The sequence below is a fragment of the Salvelinus fontinalis genome, chromosome 29 (assembly GCF_029448725.1).
Source record: "Salvelinus fontinalis isolate EN_2023a chromosome 29, ASM2944872v1, whole genome shotgun sequence".
In the NCBI taxonomy this organism is placed as follows: Eukaryota; Metazoa; Chordata; class Actinopteri; order Salmoniformes; family Salmonidae; genus Salvelinus; species Salvelinus fontinalis.
Genome location: NC_074693.1, coordinates 24,710,887 through 24,736,960, shown reverse-complemented (window position 1 = coordinate 24,736,960; position 26,074 = coordinate 24,710,887). Strand labels below are relative to the sequence as shown.

The window sequence follows — 26,074 nt, the reverse complement described above, 5'->3', positions numbered from 1 at the left end:
TGTAGCATGTGCTGTTAACCAGTAATTACAAATATATTCACACTCCTGTACGCCTGTCCTGAACGGCTTGTACACTCGGCTCACAAATTACATAAATGCATAATGAATCAAACTTTCCTGATTGGTTAGATTGTATACGAGTCAGTAACTGACAACTATTCTACGCAACCAGGAGATGTCGGAGAACGGCGGAGGCGGGCTGGTGCTGGTGAAGGCGCGCTTCCAGTTCAAGCAGAACAACGAAGATGAGCTGTCTTTTAACAAGGGAGACCTGATCAGTGTGTCGCGCCAGGAGGAGGGCGGCTGGTGGGAGGGCTCGCTCAATGGCAAGACGGGCTGGTTCCCCAGCAACTATGTCCGTGAGGTCAAGTCCTGTGGTGAGTAGGGCTGGGAAAGAGTCTGTGGTACCATGCTGGACAAACACCAGACTAGATTATGATGCTTAGCAGAACACCACCACTCATTCTGTGTGCTGTTTGCTGCTCTGTAACTTCGCCCCCGACTACCTTACTTCTTGCAGATAAACCTGTGTCTCCTAAAGCATCTCAACTGACCAAGAACTACTACAGTGTGGTGAGTGGGCCCTCTCCCATTGGATCTCCCTTTTCTACAGCTCCATATGCACTGGGCCACTACAGCTTTGCTTTGCGGAACAGTTTAGGCTGTGTCAGCATTTCTGTCTCGAATAGGATGTGGGTTATTTAAATGATCTTTCTCAGGTGGTGCAGGACATCCTGGAGCATGAGAGGGAGTTTGTCAAGGAGCTGCAGACAATGTTGAGCTGTTACCTACGACCTCTAAAGGCCAGCGACAAGTAAGCTCAGCGAACAAGGATGGGGGTTAATTCATTCAGATGCAAACTGATTAGATACATTTTGAAATACCAGTTACTAAAGAGTCTTGTGGCATTGGGAATCTCTCCGAATGACCCATGCAACATGCTGTTGTTTTTAATGGGTATATCTGTTCTACTCATTGTAATTCTATGTTCTCTACTGTGTGGTGTCCAGGCTGAGCATTACAGACAGTGGCAGTCTGAGCGGTAACCTGGAGGAGATCCTCACCTTCCAGCAGGGTCTGGTTCTTGCTCTGGACGAGTGCACCAAGTAAGTGTACAGTGCATTCGGAAAGTATTCAGACATTTTGTTACGTTGCAGCCTTATTCTAAAATGGATTAAATAGTTTTTTGCCCCTCATCAATCTACACCCAATACCACATAAAGACAAAGCAAAAACAGTTTTTTATAAATTTTTGCCAATATCAAAAGATATCACATTTACAATTGTATTCAGACCCTTTACTCAGTACTTTGTTGAAGCATGATGATATAAGCTTGTCACACCTGTATTTGGGGAGTTTCTCCCATTCTTCTCTGCAGATCCTCTCAAGCTCTGTCAGGTTGGATGGGGCGCGTCGTCTCTCAGCTATTTTCAGGTCTCTCCAGAGATGTTCGATCGGGTTCAAATCCGGGCTCTTGATGGGCCGCTCAAGGACATTCATAGACTTGTCCCGAAGCCACTCCTGCATTGTCTTGGCTGTGTGCTTAGGGTTTTTGTCCTGTTGGAAGGTGAACCTTCGCCCCAGTCTGAGGTCCTGAGCGCTCTGGAGCAGGTTTCCATCAAGGGTCTCTCTGTACTTTGCTCTGTTCATCTTTCCCTCGATCCTGACTAGTCTTCCGGTCTCTGCCGCTGAAAAACGTCCAAACAGCATAATGCTGCCACCAACATGCTTCACCGTAGGGATGGTGCCAGGTTTCCTCCAGACTTGACGCTTGGCATTCAGGCCAAAGAGTTCCATCTTATTTTCATGAGACCAGAGAATCTTGTTTCCCATAGCCAGCGAGACTTTAGGTGCCTTTTGGCAAACTCCAAGCGGGCTGTCATGTGCCTTTTACTGAGGAGTGTCTTCCGTCTGGTCACTCTACCATAAAGGACTTAGTGGAGTGCTGCAGAGATGGTTGTCCTTCTGGAAGTTTCTTCCATCTCCACAGAGAAACTCTGGTGATCTGTCAGAGTTATTGGTCACCTCCCTGAACAAGGCCCATCTCACCCGATTGCTCAGTTTGGCCGGGCGGCCAGCTCTGGGAAGAGTCTTCGTGGTTCAAAACTTCTTCCATTTAAGAATGATGGAGGCCACTGTGTTCTTGGGGACCTTCAATGCTGCAGACATTTTTTTTGGTATCCTTCCCCAGATCTGCGCCTCGACACAATCCTGTCTCGGAGCTCTACGGACAATTCCTTCAACTTCATGGCTTGTTTTTTGCTCTGACATGCACTGTCAATTGTGGGATCTTACATAGACAGGTGTGTGCCTTTCCAAATCATGTCTAATCAATTGAATTTACCACAGGTGGACTCCAATCAAGTTGTAGAAACATCTCAAGGATGATCAATGGAAACAGGATGCACCATTAAATGTATATAGTATGTATAAGCTGGAAATACAGGCCTAAGCGATGTTGTTCACTAGTTTTCTCCATTTGGGGGAGGGGTGGTAGGGTTGGAGGATAATAAAGGAAATATGTGTGTGTGTACCGTTCAAAGGTTTGACGATACTTAGCAACTCCCTTTCTATTCTGGTTAGAGCCAGTTTGCGCTGTTCTGTGAAGGGAGTAGTACACAGCGTTGTACGGAATCTTCAGTTTCTTGGCAATTTCTCGCATGGAATTGCCTTCTTTTCTCAGAACAAGAATAGACTGACGAGTTTCAGGAGAAGGGTCTTTGTTTCTGGCCACTTTGAGCCTGTAATCAAACCCAAAAAGCTGATGCTCCGGATACTCAGCTAGTCTAAAGAAGGCCAGTTTTATTGCTTCTTTAATTAGAACAACAGTTTTCAGCTGTGCTAACATAATTGCAAAAAGGTTTTCTAATGATCAATTAGCCTTTTAAAATGATAAACTTGGTTTAGTTAACACAACGTGCCATTGGAACACAGGAGTGTTGGTTGCGGATAATGGGCCTATGTAGATATTCCATTAAAATCCGTTTCCAGCTACAATAGTCATTTACAACATTAACAATGTCTACACTGTATTTCTGATCAATTTGATGTTATTTTAATGGACAAAAAGTTGGCTTTTCTTTCAAAAACAAGGACATTTTTAAGTGACCCCAAAACTTTGAATGTTAGTGTGTTCCTGTTTTTCAAGTTTAATACATTTGCAAAAAAATTGAAAAAACTGTTTTCGCTTTGTCATTACGGGGTATTGTGTGTACATTGCTGAGGATTTTTATCCATTTTAGAATGAGGCTGTAAGGTAACAAAAGGTCAAGGGGTCTGAATATTTTCAGAAGGAACTGTGAGAGAGCGTAATGAGGAAACGATGGGGGCATTGCTCGTTGAGGCAACTGAATTGGTCCAATCACATTACCCTAACGCAATGTCTAATCTTTGTCACTACACTTTCTGCCTACTCAGCTGTTTCTATCAGATATTCTGGGGATAATTGTATTTGTTGTGATGTACTTGTAACTGAAAAAATAATGGAAACACTTGAGTAAATGAGGAATACAAAGTATATTGAACGCAAGTGCTTCCACACAGGTGTGTTTCCTGAGTTAATTATGTAATTAGCATCCCATCATGCTTAGCCAGCAGCATACCACCCTGCATACCACTGCTGGCTTGCTTCTGAAGCTAAGCAGGGTTGGTCTTGGTCAGTCCCTGGATGGGAGACCAGATGCTGCTGGAAGTGGTGTTGGAGGGCCAGTAGGAGCCACTCTTTCCTCTGGTCTAAAAAAATATCCCAATGCCCCAGGGCAGTGATTGGGGACACTGCCCTGTGTAGGGTGCCGTCTTTCGGATGGGACGTTAAACTGTGTCCTGACTCTCTGAGGTCATTAAAGATCCCATGGCACTTATCGTAAGAGTAGGGGTGTTAACCCCGGTGTCCTGGCTAAATTCCCAATCTGGCCCTCAAACCATCATGGTCACCTAATAATCCCCAGTTTACAATTGGCTCATTCATCCCCCTGTAACTATTCCCCAGGTCGTTGCTGCAAATGAGAACGTGTTCTCAGTCAACTTACCTGGTGAAATAACGGTAAAATAAAATAAAAAAATTAGGGTAATGTCTAAAAATGCTGTGCAGGCCATTATTTAGGCTACCATGGCTATGCCCCAATAGGATGACAATGACCCCATCCACAGGGCATGAGTGGTCACTGAATGGTTTGATGAGCATGAAAACGATGTAAACCATATGCCCTAGACCGTCACCAGATCTCAACCCAATTGAACAGTTATGGGAGATTCTGGAGTGGCGCATGAGACAGCGTTTGATCATCAACAAAGAATAGTATCACATCCTTCCAATAGAGTTCCAGACACTTTGCCAATAATCTATGCCATGGCGTAGTGAACCTGTTCTGGCGGCTCGTGGTGGCCCAACGCCTTTCTATGACACTTCTTGGCGTTTCCTTTATTTTGGCAGTTACCTGCAGCTCTAGATGGTATGGCCTCAGGTTTCTATGCTCCCTCTAGTGGTCAATATGTAGAATGGAATCTACATATTGTAAACATACAGGAACAACCCAACTGTTGTCCTAGTAACTAACACACCCACTTCTCTCTGTGTGTTGCAGGGTTCCAGAGAGCCAGCAGCGATTGGCTGCCTGCTACCTCAACCTGATTAGTCAGATCAGGAGGCTGTACCGGTCATACTGCTCCAGTCACCCTTCGGCTGTCTGCGTACTCACTGACCACAGGTCAGTCCTTACTGGCATCTCAGTTCTGCATGACATGCATCTGCATTTGATTGACATTTCACTGCAAATTAACATGTCCATCAGTTTAGTATTGCAAGTAAAATGTAATATCTTTGTGGATAACCATAGGCTATAGAAGAGTAGTTGCAGTTTCTCTTTGAGCCACTAGGAGTCATACTTTCTCTGGAAATCTAGAGGCGCAACAGAGCGGTGTCTCAAATAAAATTGTATTAGTCACATACGCTGAATACAACAGGTGTAGACCTTACAGTGAAATGCTTACTCACGAGCCCCTAACCAACAGTGCAGTTTCAAAAAATATGGATAAGAATAAGAGATAAAAGTAACAAGTAATTAAAGAGCAGCAGTAAAAAAAATCAAAAGACAATATATACATGGGGTGCCGGTACAGAGTCAATGGGCGGGGGCACCGGTGAGTTGAGGTAGTATGTACATATAGGTAGAGTTAAAGTGACTATGCATAGATAATAACAGAGAGTGGCAGTGGTGTGTTGGGAGGGGAGGGGGGGGAGGGGGGGGGGGGGCAGCAGCAATGTGAATAGTCTGGGTAGCCATTTGACTAGATGTTCAGGAGTCTTATGGCTTGGGGGTAGAAGCTGTTTAGAAGACTCTTGGACCTTGACTTGGCGCTCCAGTACCACTTGCCATGCAGTAGCAGAGAGAACAGTATGACTAGGGTGTCTGGAGTCTTTGACAATTTGTATGGCCTTCCTCTGACACCGCCTGATATAGAGGTCCTGGATGGCAGAAAGCTTGGCCCCAGTGATGTACTGGGCCGTTCGCACTACCCTCTGTAGTGCCTTGCGGTCGGAGGCTGAGCAGTTCTCATAATGAACAGTGATGCAACCAGTCAGGATTTCTCATCCGTTGTGAGTGACCTTTTTTAATTTGTAGCCTCCTCATTCATATCCCCTCACTACAATCAGCCGGGCCCTGAGGCTCTGAACAGTTAATCACAGCGCTGTCCATCACACGCAATGTAGTTGTAACGAGCAAACAGAGCAATGAATCAAGCGGTTGTGTAATTATTATGTTAGTAACGCAATTAATCATGTACACTATTGTGGAACTGGTGGTCCCCCCCCCCCCCCCCCCCCCCCCCCCCTCGGTCTCTTGCTGCGTAATTGTTAATGTGAAAACATGTACTGCAGAGACAATAGAACACTGTCATGACACACACACACACACACACAGGAAGCTGCACACAGGATATCTATAGTTGTGGTTATGTTCCAGGCAGGTGAGGCACTTTTGATTTCACACTGAACTAATTAGCATCTTTCATACTGTGGGATCCTTTTCAGCTTTTTTCTTTCACTACCAAACACATTCAACAAATCTAGATTTTTTCCCCATGGTAGAATATTTTCTCTGTCTCTTTACATGGTCACCCAGCAGTAAAACTGTGTGTGTGTGTCTCTGTCTGTTGTAGTGAGGAGCTGGGTACGTTCATGGAGAGCCAGGGGGCTAGTACGCCAGGCATCCTGACCCTGACCACCAGCCTGAGTAAACCCTTCATGAGGCTGGACAAGTATCCCACCCTGCTGCAGGAGCTGGAGAGACATATGGAGGTACATTAGGCCTCATCTGGAGCCAACATAACTCTCTATAGGCCCATCTATGGATCCGTATGCAACTGAGATTCAACTCACCGCTGTTCCAGATAGCACTCCCCTACAATGCCCAAATACCATTGATATACCATCTATTGAGATCCCTCCCAAACGTGTTAATGTAGATTGGATTTCTATATTTTTAATTGGGTATTGTGTAAGATATCAATTATTTAAATGTTTATAATTTGTTGACTATCTTGCAGGAGGCCCACCCGGACTACAGTGACATCTTGAAGGTTACGGTGGCTTTTAAAAGCTTGGTGGTAGGTACAGAACCCCTGTGGTTCCTCATGCAATGTTTAGGTAGACATGGTCCATAGAGATTAGCCGTGTACACTGAGTACTGTATCAACTCACAAGTCTACAGTAGCATCATCTAGTCTATATTACCTAACACACGACCAAGAATCATCACTGTCTGTCTTGATGAAAGCACACCTAGCAATTTGAAACTACTGAAGGCTGTCCTTCTCAGAAGATTGGAGATGTTGTTTGTATATAGTTCTTATGTTTCCAAACTGAGATGGAGCGTCACATAAAAGACTGTCTTCCATGAGAGAAATTCTCAAGATGATACGCCCATCTCGCTTGTTTTAATTGAAAAGAAAAAACGATCTTGCTTCCTGTGCAATATGTCCTCAGTGATAAAACTTTTTCCAATCGTGGGTTGTGGACTGAAATAGCAGCATGAAACACCGTTTTCTGTTGGAGCAGTAGTTTGAGAGGCAGTTTCCACCGTGTGGCTGAGAGTTTGCGGGGAAGCGTTGACTCACACACACTGTAGTAGTCTCTTGAGGTGTGTATTTGAGCATATTTTTGGTGCACCAGCCCTATTTACGTGAACCTGGTTGGTGTTGATTTGTCATTTTGTCTTTGAGAGATGGGGAATCCCCCTTCTGGTCCCGGTAAACTGTTCTCTGTAACTCACCTTTGCACGATGCACAGTTCTTTTATACCTGTTGCAGCATTGCCATATCATGGACATTTTTACATTATAGTGTGGAAATGCTTACTAAACCAGGCTTAAAACAGCTTTTATCTTATGGTTAATCTGTCCACCACACATTATCAGTGTTTCAATTTCTCATATGAACTATACAGTAATGGACACCTCTCCTTTCAGACCCAGTGTCAGGACCTGCGGAAGCGTAAGAACCTGGAACTACAGATCCTGTCAGAGCCAGTGAGAGGCTGGGAGGGAGACGGCATGAAGTCTCTGGGTCACGTGGCCTACATGTCCCTGGTCCACATGCAGAACGGGACCAATGAGGTGAGAGCAACAGATACAGGTGTATCCCAATATTAAGTGTTAGGATCTGGGGAAGGTAAGCCTATCCTAGATCTGTGTGTAAAGGCAAGTACCCAGAGAGAGTGCTACAGACCACCTCCGAGACGGTCAAAGTTCAAAATAACAATATTTTGAGCAGTATAAACGGTGGTTAGGCGAATAACGAGAAAAGTGAGGTAGACCAGTTACATTCTCTGCTTGACGACCAGGAAATACAATTGTTGCCTGTTTGTTCACTCACAGGCGTAGAATTGATACAAGGACCTATTTCCCCAGAATTATATTATTTCAGCTCCTGTGAATAGCATTTCCAAATGACTGAACGTGCCATTGCCACATTATTTGGCACAGATAAGATTGTTTCCGTCAAACATTCTGGAGATCAAATTGTATTAGTCACATGCGCTGAATAAAACCGGTTAGTTGAGGTAGTATGTACATGTATGTAGAGTTATTAAAGTGACTATGCATAGATAATAACAGAGAGTGGCAGGGGTGTGGAGGGGGGGGGGGGGGGGGTGCAATGAAAATAGTCTGGGTAGCCTTTGACTAGAGGTTCAGGAGTCTTATGGCTTGGGGGTAGAAGCTGTTTAGAAGCCTTTTGGACCTAGACTTGGCGCTCCGGTACCGCTTGCCGTGCTGTAGCAGAGAGAACAGTCTATGACTAGGGTGGCTGGAGTCTTTGACAATTTTTAGGGCCTTTCTTTGACACCGCCTGGTATAGAGGTCCTGGATGGCAGGAAGCTTAGCCCCAGTGATGTACGGAGCCGTTCGCACTACCCTCTGTAGTCCTATAGATGAGTCCTATATGCTGATTGCCACCCCCTCTCATACGTTATGCCTATGTTAATCAAATATCTAATTTCATTATGAATCGGAAACCCCAGACTGGCCATATATAGAGTGGAAAGCCAGTCCCGCTCCCCCGCAGTGTGGTTTCTGTGTAGGGGTCGACTATGAAGATCTGAAAGCTGACAGGAACAATTATCTGGCTGTGTTTTGGCCCGATTGAAGCACCACCTGACGCCAATCTAACATCTTTCAAACCTATTCCCTGTTGTCTTGATCTTTTTAACTTAGCTGAAATATTGTGATTTGGGATTCACATTCGATGTCAAATCAAAAGTATTCGCCACGTACACAGTTTACAGCAGGGATAAAAGGTGCACCGAAATGCTTATGGGCTAGCTCCCTCAACAATGCAGTACATGTGACAGAGATTTTCATGTCCCATTGCCCGAGTTCCCAGACACTCACCTGTGTCCGTGGGTGTCGTTGTGTGATTGATTCTGTGACGCTGCGTGTGTGTTCCCCATAGGAGAAGGAGGAGCGCTACCTCATGCTGTTTCCCGGTGTGCTGGTCCTGCTGTCTGCTAGTCCGCGCATGAGCGGCTTCATATACCAGGTAACCTAATGCGTCCCAAGTATTGCACTCAATCTGGGGAAGTGTGTCAACCCCTCCCCCCACCCTCTCTGTCCCCCCCCCAGGGAAGGCTGCCGCTGACAGGCTCCACAGTCTCCAGGCAGACGGAGGACACGGAGAACGGCCACTACACCTTTGAGATCACAGGTACCGTAGGTTAGCGAGGGACCCTTGAGTCATTTAGCAGACGCTCTACTCCAGAGCGACTTACAGTAGTGGGTGCATACATTTTCATACGCTTTGGTGTGGTCTGCAGTCCCATCAAATAGATACGTTCTAGTGATTTTTGTGATCAGTGCCAAGGATTGGGTTTCCTGTGAAAGGCCTATATCTTAACACACTGGTCCTGTTGAATAGATCGGTCCATTACACTCTACACGTCAGTGGGTTGAAGGTCAGTAATGCAGTTGCGCCTCATTTTTAGTGAATCAATGGAGGATTTCTTCCTTGACATCCCTCTGATAGAGCAGCTTCCTATTATATTATGTCATTCTCATTCCAATGCCTTCAGTACAAACTGTGTAAAAACCTTGCTTCGTCTCGGGTTTAATGATGTAGTGACTCATGACGCTCACTGAGGGAAAGGGAAACGACGCTACATTAATGAATTACGTGAAATTATGCGTCATAGCGTTTATGCAATGCTATCATTAACATGCCAGGGCTGCAGGGAGAACCACTCCTCCTAGTTGTCTTATATACTTGCCGCAGGACACAGGCTATGATTGGCTAACAGTTTTTATTTAATTTTTTAACCATGACACCATAATCCAGTTTTTCATCCAGTCGCGACTCGCCAGCTGTCATGGTGGACATTTATGATTCATGCCAGGTGCCCTACATATGGGCTTTACGAAACGTCTTGCTAACAGTTTTACCCAGCCCTATCTCTAGGTAACCTAGCCTGAATCTTCCCTGCAAAGTGCAACCCACTGAAGTGTGTGTGTGTGTTGCAGGAAGCACGATGGATCGCGTCACAGTGTTCTGCAGTAACCCCCAGGAGCTGCAGGAGTGGCTGGACCATCTCCATGCCTACAGCGAAGGAGCCAGCCCCGTGGGCACCGTTATCAAGGTAAAGACATGGCACACTGTTCATGATTTCTGTTTGAAAAGATGCAGAAAGTGCCGTTGCATAGAGAATGTTCACTAAACAAAATGGCTGTGCTGTATTTCCCTCTAGACTTAGTATCATAGTATGAAAACATCTACACCACTTCACATGTATCCAGAACTCGCATTGCGCTGAACCATTTGAACATCCACTGTACTTCACACATGGCTGGCACTTGCATTGAACCTCACACATCCCATCTCTCTGACTGAAAGCCGGTCAGTATGCTGGGCACCCCCACTCACCTGCCCAGCTTCAGCACCCCCTGCCAGGCCAACCGGGGACCCCTGGAGCCCCCCAAGACCACCAAGCCCTGGTCCCTGAGCTGCCTGCGCCCCGCCCCACCTCTCAAGCCCTCCGCTGCACTGGGCTACAAGGAGGTAGGCCAACCCAGACCTACAGAATATCCATCTATCTCTTTGTTCTTCAGTCTTGATACCTGAGAGGTGCAGGGTTTTGTTCCAGCCCAGCACTAACCCTCTAGAGTCTGGAGCTATTCAGGTTCTTGATGAATAGCTGATTACTTGAATCAGGATATATTGCTGGGTTAGGACAAAGCCTGCACCCACTAAGTATATTCGGAGCCTGGGGTAAATGGCACTGCTTTGTCTTTTACAGTAACATGAGTGTAACGGGTCCATGGAAAAACCCTGTCAGATATAGCTGTTTGAGTGGGCAGAGCTCTTACCAGATGAGTAGGCAAACGGGGGTCAACGAATCTATATAGAAACAGTGTATAGACAAGGTGGGGGGGTTGTGTTGGTGATAAGTAACTACATTCATTCCGGTACAGACTTGTCTTTTGAATGGCGTTTGTCTGGCTGTCAAGTCGACCTGGTGGTGGGCTGCACCAGCTGCTACTCCACAGGGTCGGGAAGTGGTCAGTGTGCGGTGAGGTCGAGCTTGGTCACTGACCATTTATTTTGCCAGAATAGTCCTCTTAAAAAATGGTTATCGTTTTGCGGATTCCTGAGATCCATTAAAACGTTGACAGAAAGACGTTACGTACAATGACGTAGGTTGAAAATAGGTCATTTGTGGTGAGATTTCACGATATTCTAAAGCTAGAGTGCAGCATTACCCACTATGCTCTATGCCCCCAGGGTTAAAGCAGCTATTAGCTGGGGTCTCCTCTACCTCTCTGGAGAATGCATCTCCCCTTTCCCTCTCTTTTTCTCTGTGGAATCATCACTCTGTTTTCCTCATACTGCAGGATGAGGGGGGGTACTGACATTTTCACCGTTCAACCTGATCTAATTTCTCCCACTTTTTTTTTTTTCTTCTCATGCATCTCTCTCTATATATCTATCTATCTCTCTGTCTCTATCTCCATACTGGCTGCTGTAGAGGATGTCTTCTATCTTGAAGGTGAGGCTAGATCTATCGCTCTCCTTCTGTGTGGATGTGTGCGTGCATGTGCTGAAGTGGCATGTCATTGCTCTGTTTGCCTCTTCCTCTGTTGTAAGCTGTTGGTTTCCTGTGTTCTCTGCTGCCTTGTCTGTCTTTTATCCCCGTACTCACCAAGAGCCTCTGGCAGACGTTCTGTTTTCTAGGTAACACAAAGTTATTTCTAGGTAACGGATACAAGTAGAAGTTGATGCAGAAACACTCATCCCACACATCTTTATTGAGATGGACACATTGTGCATAAATTAATGTGTATTTTCAACGAAGCTGCTTCTTGTTGCACCTTGGCTAGCATAGAATAAATGGCAATTTACAGGTTTGAAAATGGGAGGGGTTACATAAAAGAGGGTTTGTGTGACATGGTTGTGCTAAAAACAAAATGTGTTAATTAATGACTCGGAGGGGACAATTTTTGTTTCTAAAAGTAAACTGTTTAAAATTAATACCAGGGTTGTGTTCATTAGGCACCAAATGGAAGAAACCTGACTGAAACGGGGAGTGGCTACTTAAATTCTCCAATAAGAAATTATAATTTTATTTTCCTGTTGCGTGCCCTAATGAACATGCCCCAGGTTTCTTTGGTTACTGCTGTCCCATGCTTGTGGAACTTCTAAGACTTTGTCACCGTGTATGTTTTCGTCTATGGAGGCAATGTGTGTGTGTTACTGTAGGCTTGCATTTACTGTGATGTTTTTCCCCCTGGCTTGAAGGTGTGTGTCACTGTGTTGGCTATGACTCTGTGTACCGTACCCTCCTAACAGTTCTGTCACTCCTACAGGACTCCAGTAAGAGCTCTGGGCCCATTAAGAATTTCTTCCCAAAACGCAGAGCAGAAAGAAAACATTCCGATGATGAGTTCCTCTTACGGAAAAGTAGGTTTGATCATTCCACTCTAGGAAATGAAACCATAAATGTGTTGCCACCAAGGAAAGCACAGATTCACACTCTGCGTGGCAAAATACAGCCGCTGCCTAAACAATTAACTCATTTCTCTCACTGTGAATCCACACTCCAGTGTAACTCAAAACGCATGTCTCACGTGGTTTATGGTACCTCACACATTCAGTGTCATCGCTAGGTGAGACATCCAGCTCCTAGTAACTGTCCAGTAAAATCTCACTTTTTGAAGTTCATAGTCCGTTAACTCATACCCAAATAATGTTGTTGACTCATCCTATACTCATATTTTTGGCCAAAGTGTAAATAAAATAAAAACACTTCGGGGGGGAAAAATACTACTCAAACAGACTGTTTAAAAATGCTTGCTGTTTCCTCATTTAACGTGATGTCAAGTTGGCTGAGCTGGCCAATCAGCTTTTGCCATTTAATATTTTTAATGACGGTAGACACCATTCTGTTGTAGCCCTTAACCATTCTAACACAGAAAAGCTGCTTTTAAACACATTTCATTACCATTTATTGGAAGGAAAACTATTTCACTCATATTGTAATTAATTATAGGTCATATTTAATAGAAATCTGGAAAAACTAGACAGTTAATTTAAAGTAACTGGAACAATGAGAGGGGAACTGACCATCTGTAGCAGACACACAGACAGTTACCATAGAGATTAAGCAGCTAAATCAGTTGTTCCTGTCTGTCTGTCAGGTCTGTGTGTCAGTTGAATGTTGTAATTTAAAGTCAGTCTTTGTGGTTCAGAAGGCTTCTGACTCCCAGTTTCCCCTGTGTGCCTTTGATTGACAGGTACAGCTGCTCTGGAGGAGGATGCCCAGATTCTGAAGGTGATCGAGGCCTACTGCACAGGGGCCAGCCAGCATCATGCCAGCCAGCATCAAGCCAGCACAGGTGAGCTGAAGAGAGTGTCTGTCTGTGGGCACGCGCACTTGTATGCATCTGTGTGTGAGTGATTATTTTCAACCTGTCATAGATGTGTGTGTTATACAGACAAATCATTTATTTCAACAGGTACAAGGTGTGTGTGTCACACCTTTAATGGCCCATAGATAGGCATGGCAATGACTCAGACTTACATGTGTGTTATTGTGTCTTTCTGCAGCGGTGAGGAAAGTGTGTGTCCCTCAGGTCCTGCTGCCAGAGGAAGAGAAGATCATGGTGGAGGAGATGAAGAACAACGGTCAGACAAGCATAGAGGAAAAGTAAGATGGCCACCACTCAGGAGAATAGACGTTTATTAAACCATTACAACACTGTGTGTTAGGGCGGGGCGGTATACCATCAGAATGGAGAAAGACTCATTTGAAATCACTTATTTGTTGCCCCCTAAGATCATGAACTACTCAAAGTATATTTTAGAACTTTTTTATTATTAAAAACATAAAATACCGTCAAAAATGTGAAAAATATGATATATTGGCCAGAATTCAAAAGGCACTCGCACATCTAGCTGTCTTTGTTGCAGGTGCATGGTAACAGTTGAATAAAATGAGAAACCTGCACACCACTCTTGATAGTGTCGCCACTCTTGATACTGTCGCCACTCTTGATAGTGTCGCCACTCTTGATAGTGTCACCACTCTTGATAGTGTCACCGCACCGCTCTTGATAGTGTCGCCGCTCTTGATAGTGTCACCGCACCGCTCTTGATAGTGTCACCGCACCGCTCTTGACAGTGTCGCCGCTCTTGATAGTGTCACCGCACCGCTCTTGACAGTGTTGCCGCTCTTGATAGTGTCACCGCACCACTCTTGATAGTGTCGCCGCTCTTTATAGTGTCTCCGCACCACTCTTGATAGTGTCGCCGCTCTTGATAGTGTCACCGCACCGCTCTTGATAGTGTCGCCGCTCTTGATAGTGTCACCGCACCGCTCTTGATAGTGTCGCCGCTCTTGATAGTGTCGCCGCTCTTGATAGTGTCGCCGCTCTTGATAGTGTCGCCACTCTTGATAGTGTCACCGCACCGCTCTTGATAGTGTCACCGCACCGCTCTTGATAGTGTCACCGCACCGCTCTTGATAGTGTCACCGCACCGCTCTTGATAGTGTCACCGCTCTTGATAGTGTCACCGCTCTTGATAGTGTCACCGCTCTTGATAGTGTCACCGCTCTTGATAGTGTCACCGCTCTTGATAGTGTCACCGCTCTTGATAGTGTCACCGCTCTTGATAGTGTCACCGCTCTTGATAGTGTCACCGCTCTTGATAGTGTCACCGCTCTTGATAGTGTCACCGCTCTTGATAGTGTCGCCGCACCGCTCTTGATAGTGTCGCCGCACCGCTCTTGATAGTGTCGCCGCTCTTGATAGTGTCGCCGCTCTTGATAGTGTCGCCGCTCTTGATAGTGTCGCCGCTCTTGATAGTGTCGCCGCTCTTGATAGTGTCGCCGCTCTTGATAGTGTCGCCGCTCTTGATAGTGTCGCCGCTCTTGATAGTGTCGCCGCTCTTGATAGTGTCGCCGCTCTTGATAGTGTCGCCGCTCTTGATAGTGTCGCCGCTCTTGATAGTGTCGCCGCTCTTGATAGTGTCGCCGCTCTTGATAGTGTCGCCGCTCTTGATAGTGTCGCCGCGCCGCTCTTGATAGTGTCGCCGCGCCGCTCTTGATAGTGTCGCCGCTCTTGATAGTGTCGCCGCTCTTGATAGTGTCGCCGCTCTTGATAGTGTCGCCGCTCTTGATAGTGTCGCCGCTCTTGATAGTGTCGCCGCTCTTGATAGTGTCGCCGCTCTTTAATAAGCTTTATGTATCAGACACACTGCCTTAGCACTTATGTAGACATGGCTCCACCCACATCCGTTCCACGCATCGAATGGGGTTGGAGTCAAGAGAACAAATAAGTGCTACCAATATAACAATGTGTATTTCATAAATATTTGAAATAGTGTGTACGTTAAACGTATTATACACAATGAGGACATCGACCTACCAAGCAAGTTTTCATAAATCATCGGCTACAGCGCAAGAAAAACGTCAGAGTCATCCTAAATGTTCACATTTACAACATAACATACATAGGCATTTCATCATTAAGACCTCTAGGAAATAATGTCTGGAGGGTGAAAATCCCAAAACATTGTCTTTTACTCAGAGTATTATGTATATCACCTGGCCATATCGCCCAGCCCTCCTGTGTATGACATGGATCTGCAGTTAGTTTTGTTTAGGTGGTCGTTTCAACACATCTAATACGATGCTTTTTCAAATCTGTGGTATGTATTAATCCAGTTAAAATTAAGAAATGTATTTCTTTACATAATAACGTTAAGGTATTAGCAAGTGGTGGTTTTACCTTGAACATTGAGAAGCAAGAAATTGCCTCGTCAATATTTGTGAAATTATGTTCGACTGCCTGGAACACTCAAATCCCAAAGCCTTTGTCAAAGAACATAATGTGACATGAAGATATGCTGCTGTCCCACTTTCTGATAACCTTTTTGTTTCTGCACTGGCAGGAGTCTGGTTGATGCAGTATATGCTTTAAAGGATGAGGTCCATGAATTAAAGAAGGTAAAACAAGAATTGTTCACTCTGAGAAATGTAAAGGCTGACAAGCCATTTTTGTTAAGTAGTGTTGGTGTAGTGGGTAATTGTGGTTTGTGTGGGTTCATACTTGTGGGTGTAGGTGTGTTCTCACATCTGTGCTGTGTAATATTTAACTTGTATGGGTCTTGTCAGGAGAATAAGTGGATGAAGCATTGTCTGGAGGAGGAGCAGAAGTCTCGTAAGGAGCTGGAGAGAGTGGTCAGGAAGCTGGCCAAGCAGAAGAACGACTGTACCTGGGAGGATGGAGGGCACTGAACAACTCCCCATACCTACCCAACTACCTACCTACCTAGCCCGTGTGTGTGTGTGCGACTGTGTGTGACTGCCTTCAATCCCTACAACACAGAAGGGTTGGATTCATGTATCTGGACAATGGTTAGAGCAACTCTCTGGTCTGATGCTTGGAGGGGGGGGAATAACCAGAAGCGAAAATTCTGATTGATTGCCTCCCGTCTACTGGCACTGGTCAACTCTGATGGAAGCATTTTGGACAAAGGAGAAAGAACTACTGCTCTAGTGTCACCAGCTGCATCGCCACTGTGGACTACTGTGTCTACATTTTCAATAGAACATCTAATGGGAACGAGAAGCCATCTTTCAGTTCAATGGAGTGTTCTCTTGCATGCACTTGTTTCAGCAGGAGAGCGACTCCCTCAGCCATAACTAGGGCTCATCTGTCCCACTCTTCGTCTGTTACAGCACTGTTTCTTTATTTTGGTGTTGAGGACACCCCCTGCAGCCTTGTTGGGAAAGAGCGAGGCTTGCGTCGAGCTTTAGTGAACATCATTGGCATTTTGAGAATGCACGTTCAAGACGTGAGACTCTGCGTCTCCAAGCTATTTCATAGTCCTCAAAGCTTTAGCTTTTCATTTCAGATGGGTGAGACCTATCCATGAACTATCAAACAGTCCTCTAGCTCATGGTAAGTGGATTTCAATACCGCTCATATCCACGCTGGTGTTAACTTTAGTGAATAATGTCCTTGACTGTGTTTCTTACAATCTGCATGGATGTACAGTATTTTTATGATATTGTCACACATTAGATGTGACGATCAATATATAGGCCAAAGCTTTCAGGGATATAGATATATAACAAATAGAATACCCGTATATGGTGTATTGCGTATAAAATAGACACATGTAAAGATGACAACGGTGTGGCCTATACTTTCTTACCAAAACGATATAACAATTAAATACATGTACTAATAATACATAGCTTTGCTTTATTCGGGAGTTAAAGAATTTATATTGCTTATTTATTTTCCATGAAAACATTTCATTATGTAGGTAGAGACGTGTGTATTGTATGTAGGTTATATGGTACTGGGAACCCAATTGGGGCGGTCTCTGGGTTTCTGCCTTAAACCAACCCGCACCGCAGAAACCACCTCTACAGAATGATAACCTAAGGATTTTTTAAAAAGTGACCTTTATTTATTTGGCATTGTCCATTGGGGAAGACAAAACACAAGCCATTTTGATTTAAAAAATTTGGTACCACAGGAACAATGTTATTTGTACGTCGTAAACTGTGTCCCACAATGTGAGTTAGGGTTACATTCCAAGGAAGTCTCATTGCATCAGTGTCCTGCGCCCATTTTCAGAGTGTCTGAGTAGGACTGCTGTTCTAGGATCAGGACCCTCCTGTCCATTTTTTTTTAAATCTTAACTAATTATGGTCTAAAAGGGAACAAAGATGATCCGTTTCTTGGACGGTTTGTAAATTTCGTCCCTGGTCTGTCATTCTTATGCTTCTTTCTCATGAGTTAATGCAGAGGAGATATGTCCCCACTTTGATTGTGTTGATGGAGAGTGTAAAGTTTGAGTAGTGGGATCAAGGGCCTCCTGATCACAGTGGATTAAGTTATGAGGTACAGAGGAAGTGGCAGGGATTTACATGCACAGGTTTTCTGTCATGTTTCCCATTTTCAATGGGGCTGATGGCACTGTTTAGACGATCATGGGGACAGGCAAGGGTTGTGTAACAATTCAATGTGAACCGGGCTTTGATGCCTTATGTCAAGGCCTTAGGTGAAAGATTATTCAGTTGAATCACAGCACTTCCTCCCAGGATGACGTGCAGTGTATGCACTGTAGGACCTGATGTCAACCTCATAGTGCAGAGTGAAGGTAGGAACTTCAAGAAAATGCAATGACCACTTCAGTATGACTGTTTTTACTTTAGTGGCACTCTGAGACAGTCAGTTGGGCAGTAGACCAGAATGTATAAAGAAACGTATCTCTGTTAATGTACAGTGATGATGACTCTTTCACCCCCTTAACCAAATGGGCCTATTGCCTTGTCCCTGTTTCCTGGCCACTGTGTTCTCTGTAGTCCTGATGTATAGCAGTATACTGTTACAAGCTGTTGTGTTCAGGTCCCACGGTCTGTCAGGTCAACTCCACATGTTTTGTCACCTGTACAAATGTCTTTCAGTATTGTTTGTTTTATTGCTGAGATTATTTTTACCATCAATATTTTAATCAATGCATTTTGTTTTCTTCATAAAGTGTCTTAAAGTTTCCAATGCCTGATAGCCTAAGCGAGCACTTGGACTGTTCCATCCTGCTCATGACGACTTGTCGGCAGACCACTCCATGTGTATCATTTGAAAAAGTTGTTTGACGCAAATTATAACTCTGTTGTAAGGCATTTTCTTCCTTCTAGTGGCGGCATACTGTCATGTTTTCAGTATGGTCATTCTTTTAATAAAAATCAAACTTGATCCGTTGTGATTCATCAGTTTCTCTTTCATGCTGGAAAAGTCCATTGGTAAACTGCGTTCCACCTGTTCTCCACTTCTGAGTGATTGCACAGGTACATAGACCACGCTACAGTGACTAGCGTATGTTGAGAGAGACCCATGACGGGATGGAATGACTGTGTAAAGATGACATCCTGTGAAAGCCACTTCACCTCCTGACAGGGTACGCTGCACCTCTGCTCTGTAGACGTACTCTTTCCATGCAGCTCAACAACTCCTCTACCTCTGGAGTGGAATGGTCTATATGACGGCAGGGCTGTGTGGAGTTTGTCGCCATACGTTCGTACTATTTTTATAAACCAGATTAGTCATTGTATCCCTGAAATCCCAATCGAAACCTGAAAGCCAGTTTCACTGCTCTTTAATTCTTCCCCTCTAAATCAGGACTGATTTAGACCTGGGACAAGATGGTGCAATTAATTCAGGTAGAACAGAAAGACAGCAGTACTCCGGACCTCGTGGGGCAGCGTTTCCCAAACTGTGTCCTGGGGACCCCAAGGGGGGCACGTTTTGGCTAGCTCTACACATCTGATTAAAATAATCAACTCATCATCGAGCTTTGATTCTTTTTTTTTAATTAATCGGCTGTGTAACGCTACAGACAAAAAGAAAACGTTCACCCCTTTGGGTCCCCAGGACCGAGTTTGGGAAGCGCTGTCGTAGGGTAAGATTTGAATACCCCTGGAGTAGCTGTTACTACAGTATACAAAATGGCTTAGTGCCCTGTGTGAAGACCTCCATATTGCTGTCACAGCATCCCCATGAAACGCACTGATTTTCATTAGACCTGTCTGGTTTTGTTGCACAGAGCTTTTTGCTCTGGTGCTAATTCTAGAGGTTACTGCAGCATTTGTTGTGAGGGGATGCAACATTGCTGCAGAAGGTTTGCGTGAGACACTTTTTCTTTTTTTTCCAACTTGGTTTCATAAGTTGTTGGGGACCATAACCATAAAGTACATGACATTTGTCTGTGGTGATGAGTCAAACAACACACCATTTAGTTTGATAATTATGCTTAGCAACCCACGAAATTGCGGGGGGGCTTGTGGAAATAAAGGTTTCACGGGTTGCGTCAGTTCCAAGCACTGAGATGATACTGTATGCGACAAACCAATTGGAAACTTACCACAGAGATATGGTTATTTTTAATTCAAATAATCAAGCACGTTTTAAATTAAAATATAATAATTTATTAACTATACAGACACCATCCGTCACAATAAATACACAGTCATTGCCATATTCTTAGAAATGAATATTCATATCTAACATTGTGGGGGCAGGGAGAGCAGGTTATCCAATCAACAGCGATAAGTTCCAGGGATTCCTTTTCACCATGGCCTTTTTTTAGAAAGATGTTCAAATTGTAGTCCATGAACAGATCTGTGATCAGTCCTGTACCAAATCCAACAGCACGCAGGGCTTTGATTCCACCTATCACTCCAATACAGTAATAATCCAAAGTAATAGAGTCCATCTTCTCCATACTGTAGGTAATGTCTAGCCTACAGTTTATATAATCCAAAGGTGGTCGTCCCCTCCTCATAGTTGACCAGGCTGGGGTCCGTCACCCACACAGAGATCTGGTCTTCAGGCTCCAGACTAAACACTCCTCCCTGGAAGGCTGTACACACGTCTGTACGATTCTGGTCCCCCAGGCTGCAGTAGGCTGTCATCAGGTTCTTCTCCTCTCCTATCTCCCCCTTCCTCAGCTTCACCCGGCTGGCCAGAGGGGTTTTGGGGTGCCATTTGGAGAAGGTCACCTGGGAGTAAATGTCGTAGTCTCCAGACTGCTGAACCTTCAGCCAGCTGGACTTGAAGTACTGGACGTTCCTCAGCACTGAGTGGCCTATGTTCCACTCCAGATACTTTGCTGTTCAACCAAACAATTTATCTTTTAAGAATTTGCATTTATTATGGATCCCCATTAGCTTCTGCCAAAGCAGCAGCAGCTACTCTTCCTGGGGTCCAGCAACATTAAGGAAATGTACATACAGTTCAAACGTTACACTTCGCAATACATTATTACGCTACTACAACATATCTACAATACAAAATCGATGTGTGTATGTGTTAGCGTGTGTGTGTGTCTTCACTGTCGGCGCTGTTCCATAAGGTGTAGTTCTTTTGTTTGAATCAGATTTTACTGCTTACATTAGTTAAGTGTTCCTTGTAGTCATGGTTTTATGTAGTACCTCATACTGACACTCTTATCTTGAATTGAGGCTGCAATTCCATAGGAAAAAGACAAACCAAGAATGTTCGTGATAAGTAACATCTCTTACATGAAGGGAGTGCACCAACCACAGGTTGCTTGACTATCATGCGTGCCATGGCTCCATTCGAGAGCAAACCCCCAGTGAGTTTGACAGCTGAAAAGGAGAACAGACAGTCAGTCTTCACCCTCTCAGAATAGGAGGTTCTCTGCTGACAGTGTGGCAAGTAAAGCAGGTGAAGTACAGGAACACATATAAAGAGCTCCAAAAGTATACTGCTCAAAAAAATAAAGGGAACACTAAAATAACACATCCTAGATCTGAATGAATGAAATATTCTTATTAAATACTTTTTTCTTTACATAGTTGAATGTGCTGACAACAAAATCACACAAAAATTAAAGTGGAAAACCACACTACAGGCTGATCCAACTTTGATGTAATGTCCTTAAAACAAGTCAAAATGAGGCTCAGTAGTGTGTGTGGCCTCCACGTGCCTGTATGACCTCCCTACAACGCCTGGGCATGCTCCTGGTGAGTTGGCGGATGGTCTCCTGAGGGATCTCCTCCCAGACCTGGACTAAAGCATCCGCCAACTCCTGGACAGTCTGTGGTGCAACGTGGCGTTGGTGGATGGAGCGAGACATGATGACATCCAGTCCATAGCATCAATGCCTTCCTCTTGCAGGAAATGCTGACACACTCCAGCCACATGAGGTCTAGCATTGTCTTGCATTAGGAGGAACCCAGGGCCAACCGCACCAGCATATGGTCTCACAAGGGGTCTGAGGATCTCATCTCGGTACCTAATGGCAGTCAGGCTACCTCTGGCGAGCACATGGAGGGCTGTGCGACCCCCCCAAAGAAATGCCACCACACACCATGACTGACCCACCGCCAAACCGGTCATGCTGGAGGATGTTGCAGGCAGCAGAACGTTCTCCACGGCGTCTCCAGACTCTGTCATGTCTGTCACATGTGCTCAGTGTGAACCTGCTTTCATCTGTGAAGAGCACAAGGCACCAGTGGCGAATTTGCCAATCTTGGTGTTCTCTGGCAAATGCCAAACGTCCTGCACAGTGTTGGGCTGTAAGCACAACCCCCACCTGTGGACGTCGGGCCCTCATACCACCCTCATGGAGTCTGTTTCTGACCGTTTGAGCAGACACATGCACATTTGTGGCCTGCTGGAGGTCATTTTGCAGGGCTCTGACAGTGCTCCTCCTGCTCCTCCTTGCACAAAGGCGGAGGTTGCGGTCCTGCTGCTGGGTTGTTGCCCTCCTACGGCCTCCTCCATGTCTCCTGATGTACTGGCCTGTCTCCTGGTAGCGCCTCCATGCTCTGGACACTACGATGACAGACACAGCAAACCTTCTTGCCACAGCTCGCATTGATGTGCCATCCTGGATGAGCTGCACTACCTGAGCCACTTGTGTGGGTTGTAGACTCCGTCTCATGCTACCACTAGAGTGAAAGCACCGCCAGCCTTCAAAAGTGACCAAAACATCAGCCAGGAAGCATAGGAACTGAGAAGTGGTCTGTGTTCACCACCTGCAGAACCACTCCTTTATTGGGGGTGTCTTGCTAATTGCCTATAATTTCCACCTGTTGTCTATTCCATTTGCACAACAGCATGTGAAATTTATTGTCAATCAGTGTTGCTTCCTAAGTGGACAGTTTGATTCCACAGAAGTGTGATTGACTTGGAGTTACATTGTGTTGTTTAAGTGTTCCCTTTATTTTTTGGAGCAGTGTATTTGGACGGTGACACATGTTGTTGTTTTGGCTCTGTACTCCAGCACTTTGGATTTGAAGTGATACACTGACTGAGGTTAAAGTGCAGACAGTCAGCTTTAATTTCAGGATATGTTCATCCATATTGGGTGAACTGCTTAGAAATTACAGCACTTTTTGTACATACTCCACCCATTTTAGGGTACCAAAAGTATTGGGACAAATTCACTTATGTATTAAAGTAGTCAAAAGTTAAGTATTTGGTCCCATATTTCTAGCATGCAATGAATTAAGTACATCCAAGCTTGTGACACACTTGTTGGATGCATTTGCTGTTTGTTTTTGGTTGTGTTTCAGATTATTTTGTGCCCAATAATAATGAATGGTAAATAATGTATTGTGTCATTGTGGAGTCGCACAACTGTCATACCCCCAAGACATGCTAACCTCTCACCATTACAATGGCAGTTGTTTTTAGCATTGTTTTTTGGGGAGGTATGATAATTGTGTGTCTAACTTTCTCACTCATCATTATCCACGATTCATTCAGGATTATCTGTAATCATGGTAGCATCCACTTTAATGCAGAAGTGTTTAGAAACATATTCTATTCTTATTTACAATAAAAGTAAGACAATACATTATTTATCAGCAATTTCGATTGGGCACAGCGTAATCTGAAACGCAACCAAAACAAACAGCAAATGCATCCTACAAAGGTGTAGTCACAAGCTTGATGTAGTCATTGCGTGCTATGAATATGGGACGAAATACTTAAAATTGTACTACTTTAATTCACATAAGAGAATTTGTCCCAATACCCTTGGTCCCCTAAAATGGGCAGACTATATACAAAAGGTCTGTCATCTCTAAACGGTTCACCCGATATGGATGAAAATACCCTCAAATGAAAGATAATAGTTTGTACTCCAAAGTGCAGGAGTACAGAGCCAAAACAGCAACAAATGTGTCACTGTCCCAATACTTTTGGAGCTCACTGTATGTAATTAAATATTTTGACATACCTTTTCCTTCCACTTCTGAGACCTTGAGGAGAGAGAGAGCATAGCATTGCTTAATTATCTGTTAATACTGCATATTTCTTCTTCTCCAAATGTACTCCTAAAACCTCTATCTTAATTTGAGTCTCAGAAACCATAGCCTACCTTTTCCATTATGTTTTTGTATTTCTCCACAAGCTTCTCACAGTCCAGCATTGACTGGCTGTCTTTCTCACACTCCCCAAGTCTCCTCAGGACAACCATGTCATCCAGGTACTTGTGTTCAAAGTCCTCGTCATACTGAGCCCAAACAAAGCAGGAATTAATGTTAACATTATATTTAATATCAGCACTGATTAAGGAGGATCACACGTGTCTTTCAAGTTCACATCAGGACAAGCTCATGAAGCATGTTAGGACTAAGCAGTTGTTTTGTATGTGCTGTTTCTAAATGTTTCTGCTGAATGTTTATTCTGATCATGGAAAATGTTCTCATGAACCTATTTTAATTGTTTTATAACGGAGGTTGTTTCCTGTGCTTGAAGAATAGTAGGCCTAGGTTGAAACTGAAATACTTTAGATGTTGAAAAGACGCTCTTACTCTGTAAACCACAATGCTCTTTGAAAACACACTATACTATGTCACGTAGAGCCGACGGCAGTCATATTCAAACAGTATCTCACTCTAGTAGAGTTCAGGATAGATTTCAGCTAGAAAATAATTAAACGGGTCACACTTTATTTGGGTAGTCCGGATAGTTCGTCTAGATATGCTCTACAGGTGGTCATACTATCTGTTCATAAGCAACTGCTGGCTAAGGTTAGGGTTAGGTTTAGAATAAAGGTTAGGATAAGGACTAGTGTTCGTAGACAGTTAGTTGAAATGCTATTGATAGTCTGTAGAGCATTCACGGATGGACTTATCCAATTAAAGTGTTACCAAAAATAAACTTGTATCCATGATCTATGATAGTTTTGAACGTGGCACTAAGAAACGAATACATGTATAACCATATCTAGAAAGGTGAGTTCTTACCTTGTTTTCCTTGTGGTACAGGTAGGTGAATCCCCCCAGTAGTAGCAGCATTTGGAGCACTATCATACCAATGAGGAACCCGAGGAGAGGTTTGTTGTGGCCCGGGCCTGGTGCTGACTTGACAGAGCCTAGCCGGGGGGGGATCGGTGGTGGAGGCAGGTTGGTCTGGTACATGTTGATCATGGTGGTGCAGAGAGATTTACACTGGGGAGGTCTGGCTGCCTTCACACACCATTCACTTCTGAATAGCTACTGTCAGTCGACTGTCACTAGCAAGTGTGTTCTTCAGATGCCACTTCCCGGAAGCTCTCAACTTTTAGGTGTGTGCCTCTGAGTGCATGTCTGTGTGTGTGTGTGTACATTGTGTCTGAGTTTGATTTGAATGCATCAACCTCTCTAAACAATCCCATTTTTACCTGTTGGCTTCTCCAGTCCACGTTACCCAGGGACTGATTCCAAAAGGTCCACGTTACCCAGGGACTGATTCCAAAAGGTCCACGTTACCCAGGGACTGATTCCAAAAGGTCCACGTTACCCAGGGACTGATTCCAAAAGGTTCCTTTCTTGAAGTGATTGGTGTGTGATATGATAGAGCTTAATAGAAATGCTGATGGAAATCACCTAAAGAAGAGTTTGAATGTTGCACAATCAATGCATTTGCTGACCAAGGCTTTTTGGCTGAAATTTGTCCATCTGACAGAAAACAATTCAACCAGCACCTAGAGATGCATCTATATATTTCTGTTTAGAGTTGGGCATGTTAGATATTTCAATTGAATCAAACGTTTTCATAGGTTTACAGTTGAAAGGACAAATATATATTTTTTACCATTTCAGATCCCATCAAGACCCTGATTGGTGAACCATTGATCCATTCACAGCTCGTTGTCTGTTGTCAAGGTTAGGGACATCCACACAAACAGTGCTTTTAATATACAATGTTTTCAACTTACATATTTGACACATGATTACATTGTTCATTTATACAGTTATTATTCCACAGTTATTATTCCACATGTCCTCACCTAAGACTCACAACTCTTTGGTTAATCTGATCTTCCTGCTATGCCACCACATTTGTTTTAAACATCATTGGTTAGGCATGTACTTGCAACGTTCCCATGACACGTGTCTAGAACATTAATTTAGGATATTCAGTAAACATGGTAACCATGTTCTGTTTGACAATTTGTTCAGAGCACTTTGAATAGGAAGTAGTACGAACGCTTCTTTTTAACGAGAATGTCCTTGAAAGGGAATGTTCTCTTAAGTCTAATGCCAAAACATGC

General features: G+C 44.3%; 2 protein-coding genes across 4 annotated transcripts in view; one reads left to right on the top strand and one right to left on the bottom strand.

Moving 5' to 3' along the window:
• The window catches only part of LOC129827679 (rho guanine nucleotide exchange factor 6-like), a 30,863-nt gene extending 12,104 nt beyond the window's left edge, over positions 1–18,759 (top strand). For 2 of the 3 annotated variants that reach the window (XM_055888734.1, XM_055888737.1), the window contains exons 5-22: positions 173–377; positions 521–573; positions 720–814; positions 1,011–1,106; positions 4,585–4,707; positions 6,161–6,299; positions 6,548–6,607; positions 7,468–7,614; positions 8,951–9,037; positions 9,121–9,202; positions 10,012–10,127; positions 10,382–10,546; positions 11,514–11,534; positions 12,352–12,445; positions 13,279–13,380; positions 13,592–13,691; positions 15,938–15,992; positions 16,161–18,759. In XM_055888734.1, the coding sequence (XP_055744709.1) occupies positions 173–377; positions 521–573; positions 720–814; positions 1,011–1,106; positions 4,585–4,707; positions 6,161–6,299; positions 6,548–6,607; positions 7,468–7,614; positions 8,951–9,037; positions 9,121–9,202; positions 10,012–10,127; positions 10,382–10,546; positions 11,514–11,534; positions 12,352–12,445; positions 13,279–13,380; positions 13,592–13,691; positions 15,938–15,992; positions 16,161–16,283 (1,863 nt within the window). In that variant the 3' untranslated portion in view covers positions 16,284–18,759. The remainder of the gene's footprint in view (positions 1–172; positions 378–520; positions 574–719; positions 815–1,010; positions 1,107–4,584; positions 4,708–6,160; positions 6,300–6,547; positions 6,608–7,467; positions 7,615–8,950; positions 9,038–9,120; positions 9,203–10,011; positions 10,128–10,381; positions 10,547–11,513; positions 11,535–12,351; positions 12,446–13,278; positions 13,381–13,591; positions 13,692–15,937; positions 15,993–16,160) is intronic. The other variant, XM_055888735.1, reaches the window with a different exon arrangement.
• Positions 18,760–19,972: 1,213 nt separating this feature from the next.
• Positions 19,973–25,163, bottom strand: LOC129827678 (CD40 ligand-like). The gene is made up of 5 exons (XM_055888733.1): positions 24,786–25,163; positions 23,915–24,049; positions 23,774–23,795; positions 21,084–21,170; positions 19,973–20,671 (listed from the first exon to the last, which is right to left on the bottom strand). The coding sequence occupies exons 1-5, from the start codon at positions 24,966–24,968 to the stop codon at positions 20,304–20,306; spliced, it is 795 nt and encodes a 264-aa protein (XP_055744708.1). The 5' UTR covers positions 24,969–25,163; the 3' UTR covers positions 19,973–20,303.
• Between the last annotated feature and the right edge of the window lie 911 nt (positions 25,164–26,074).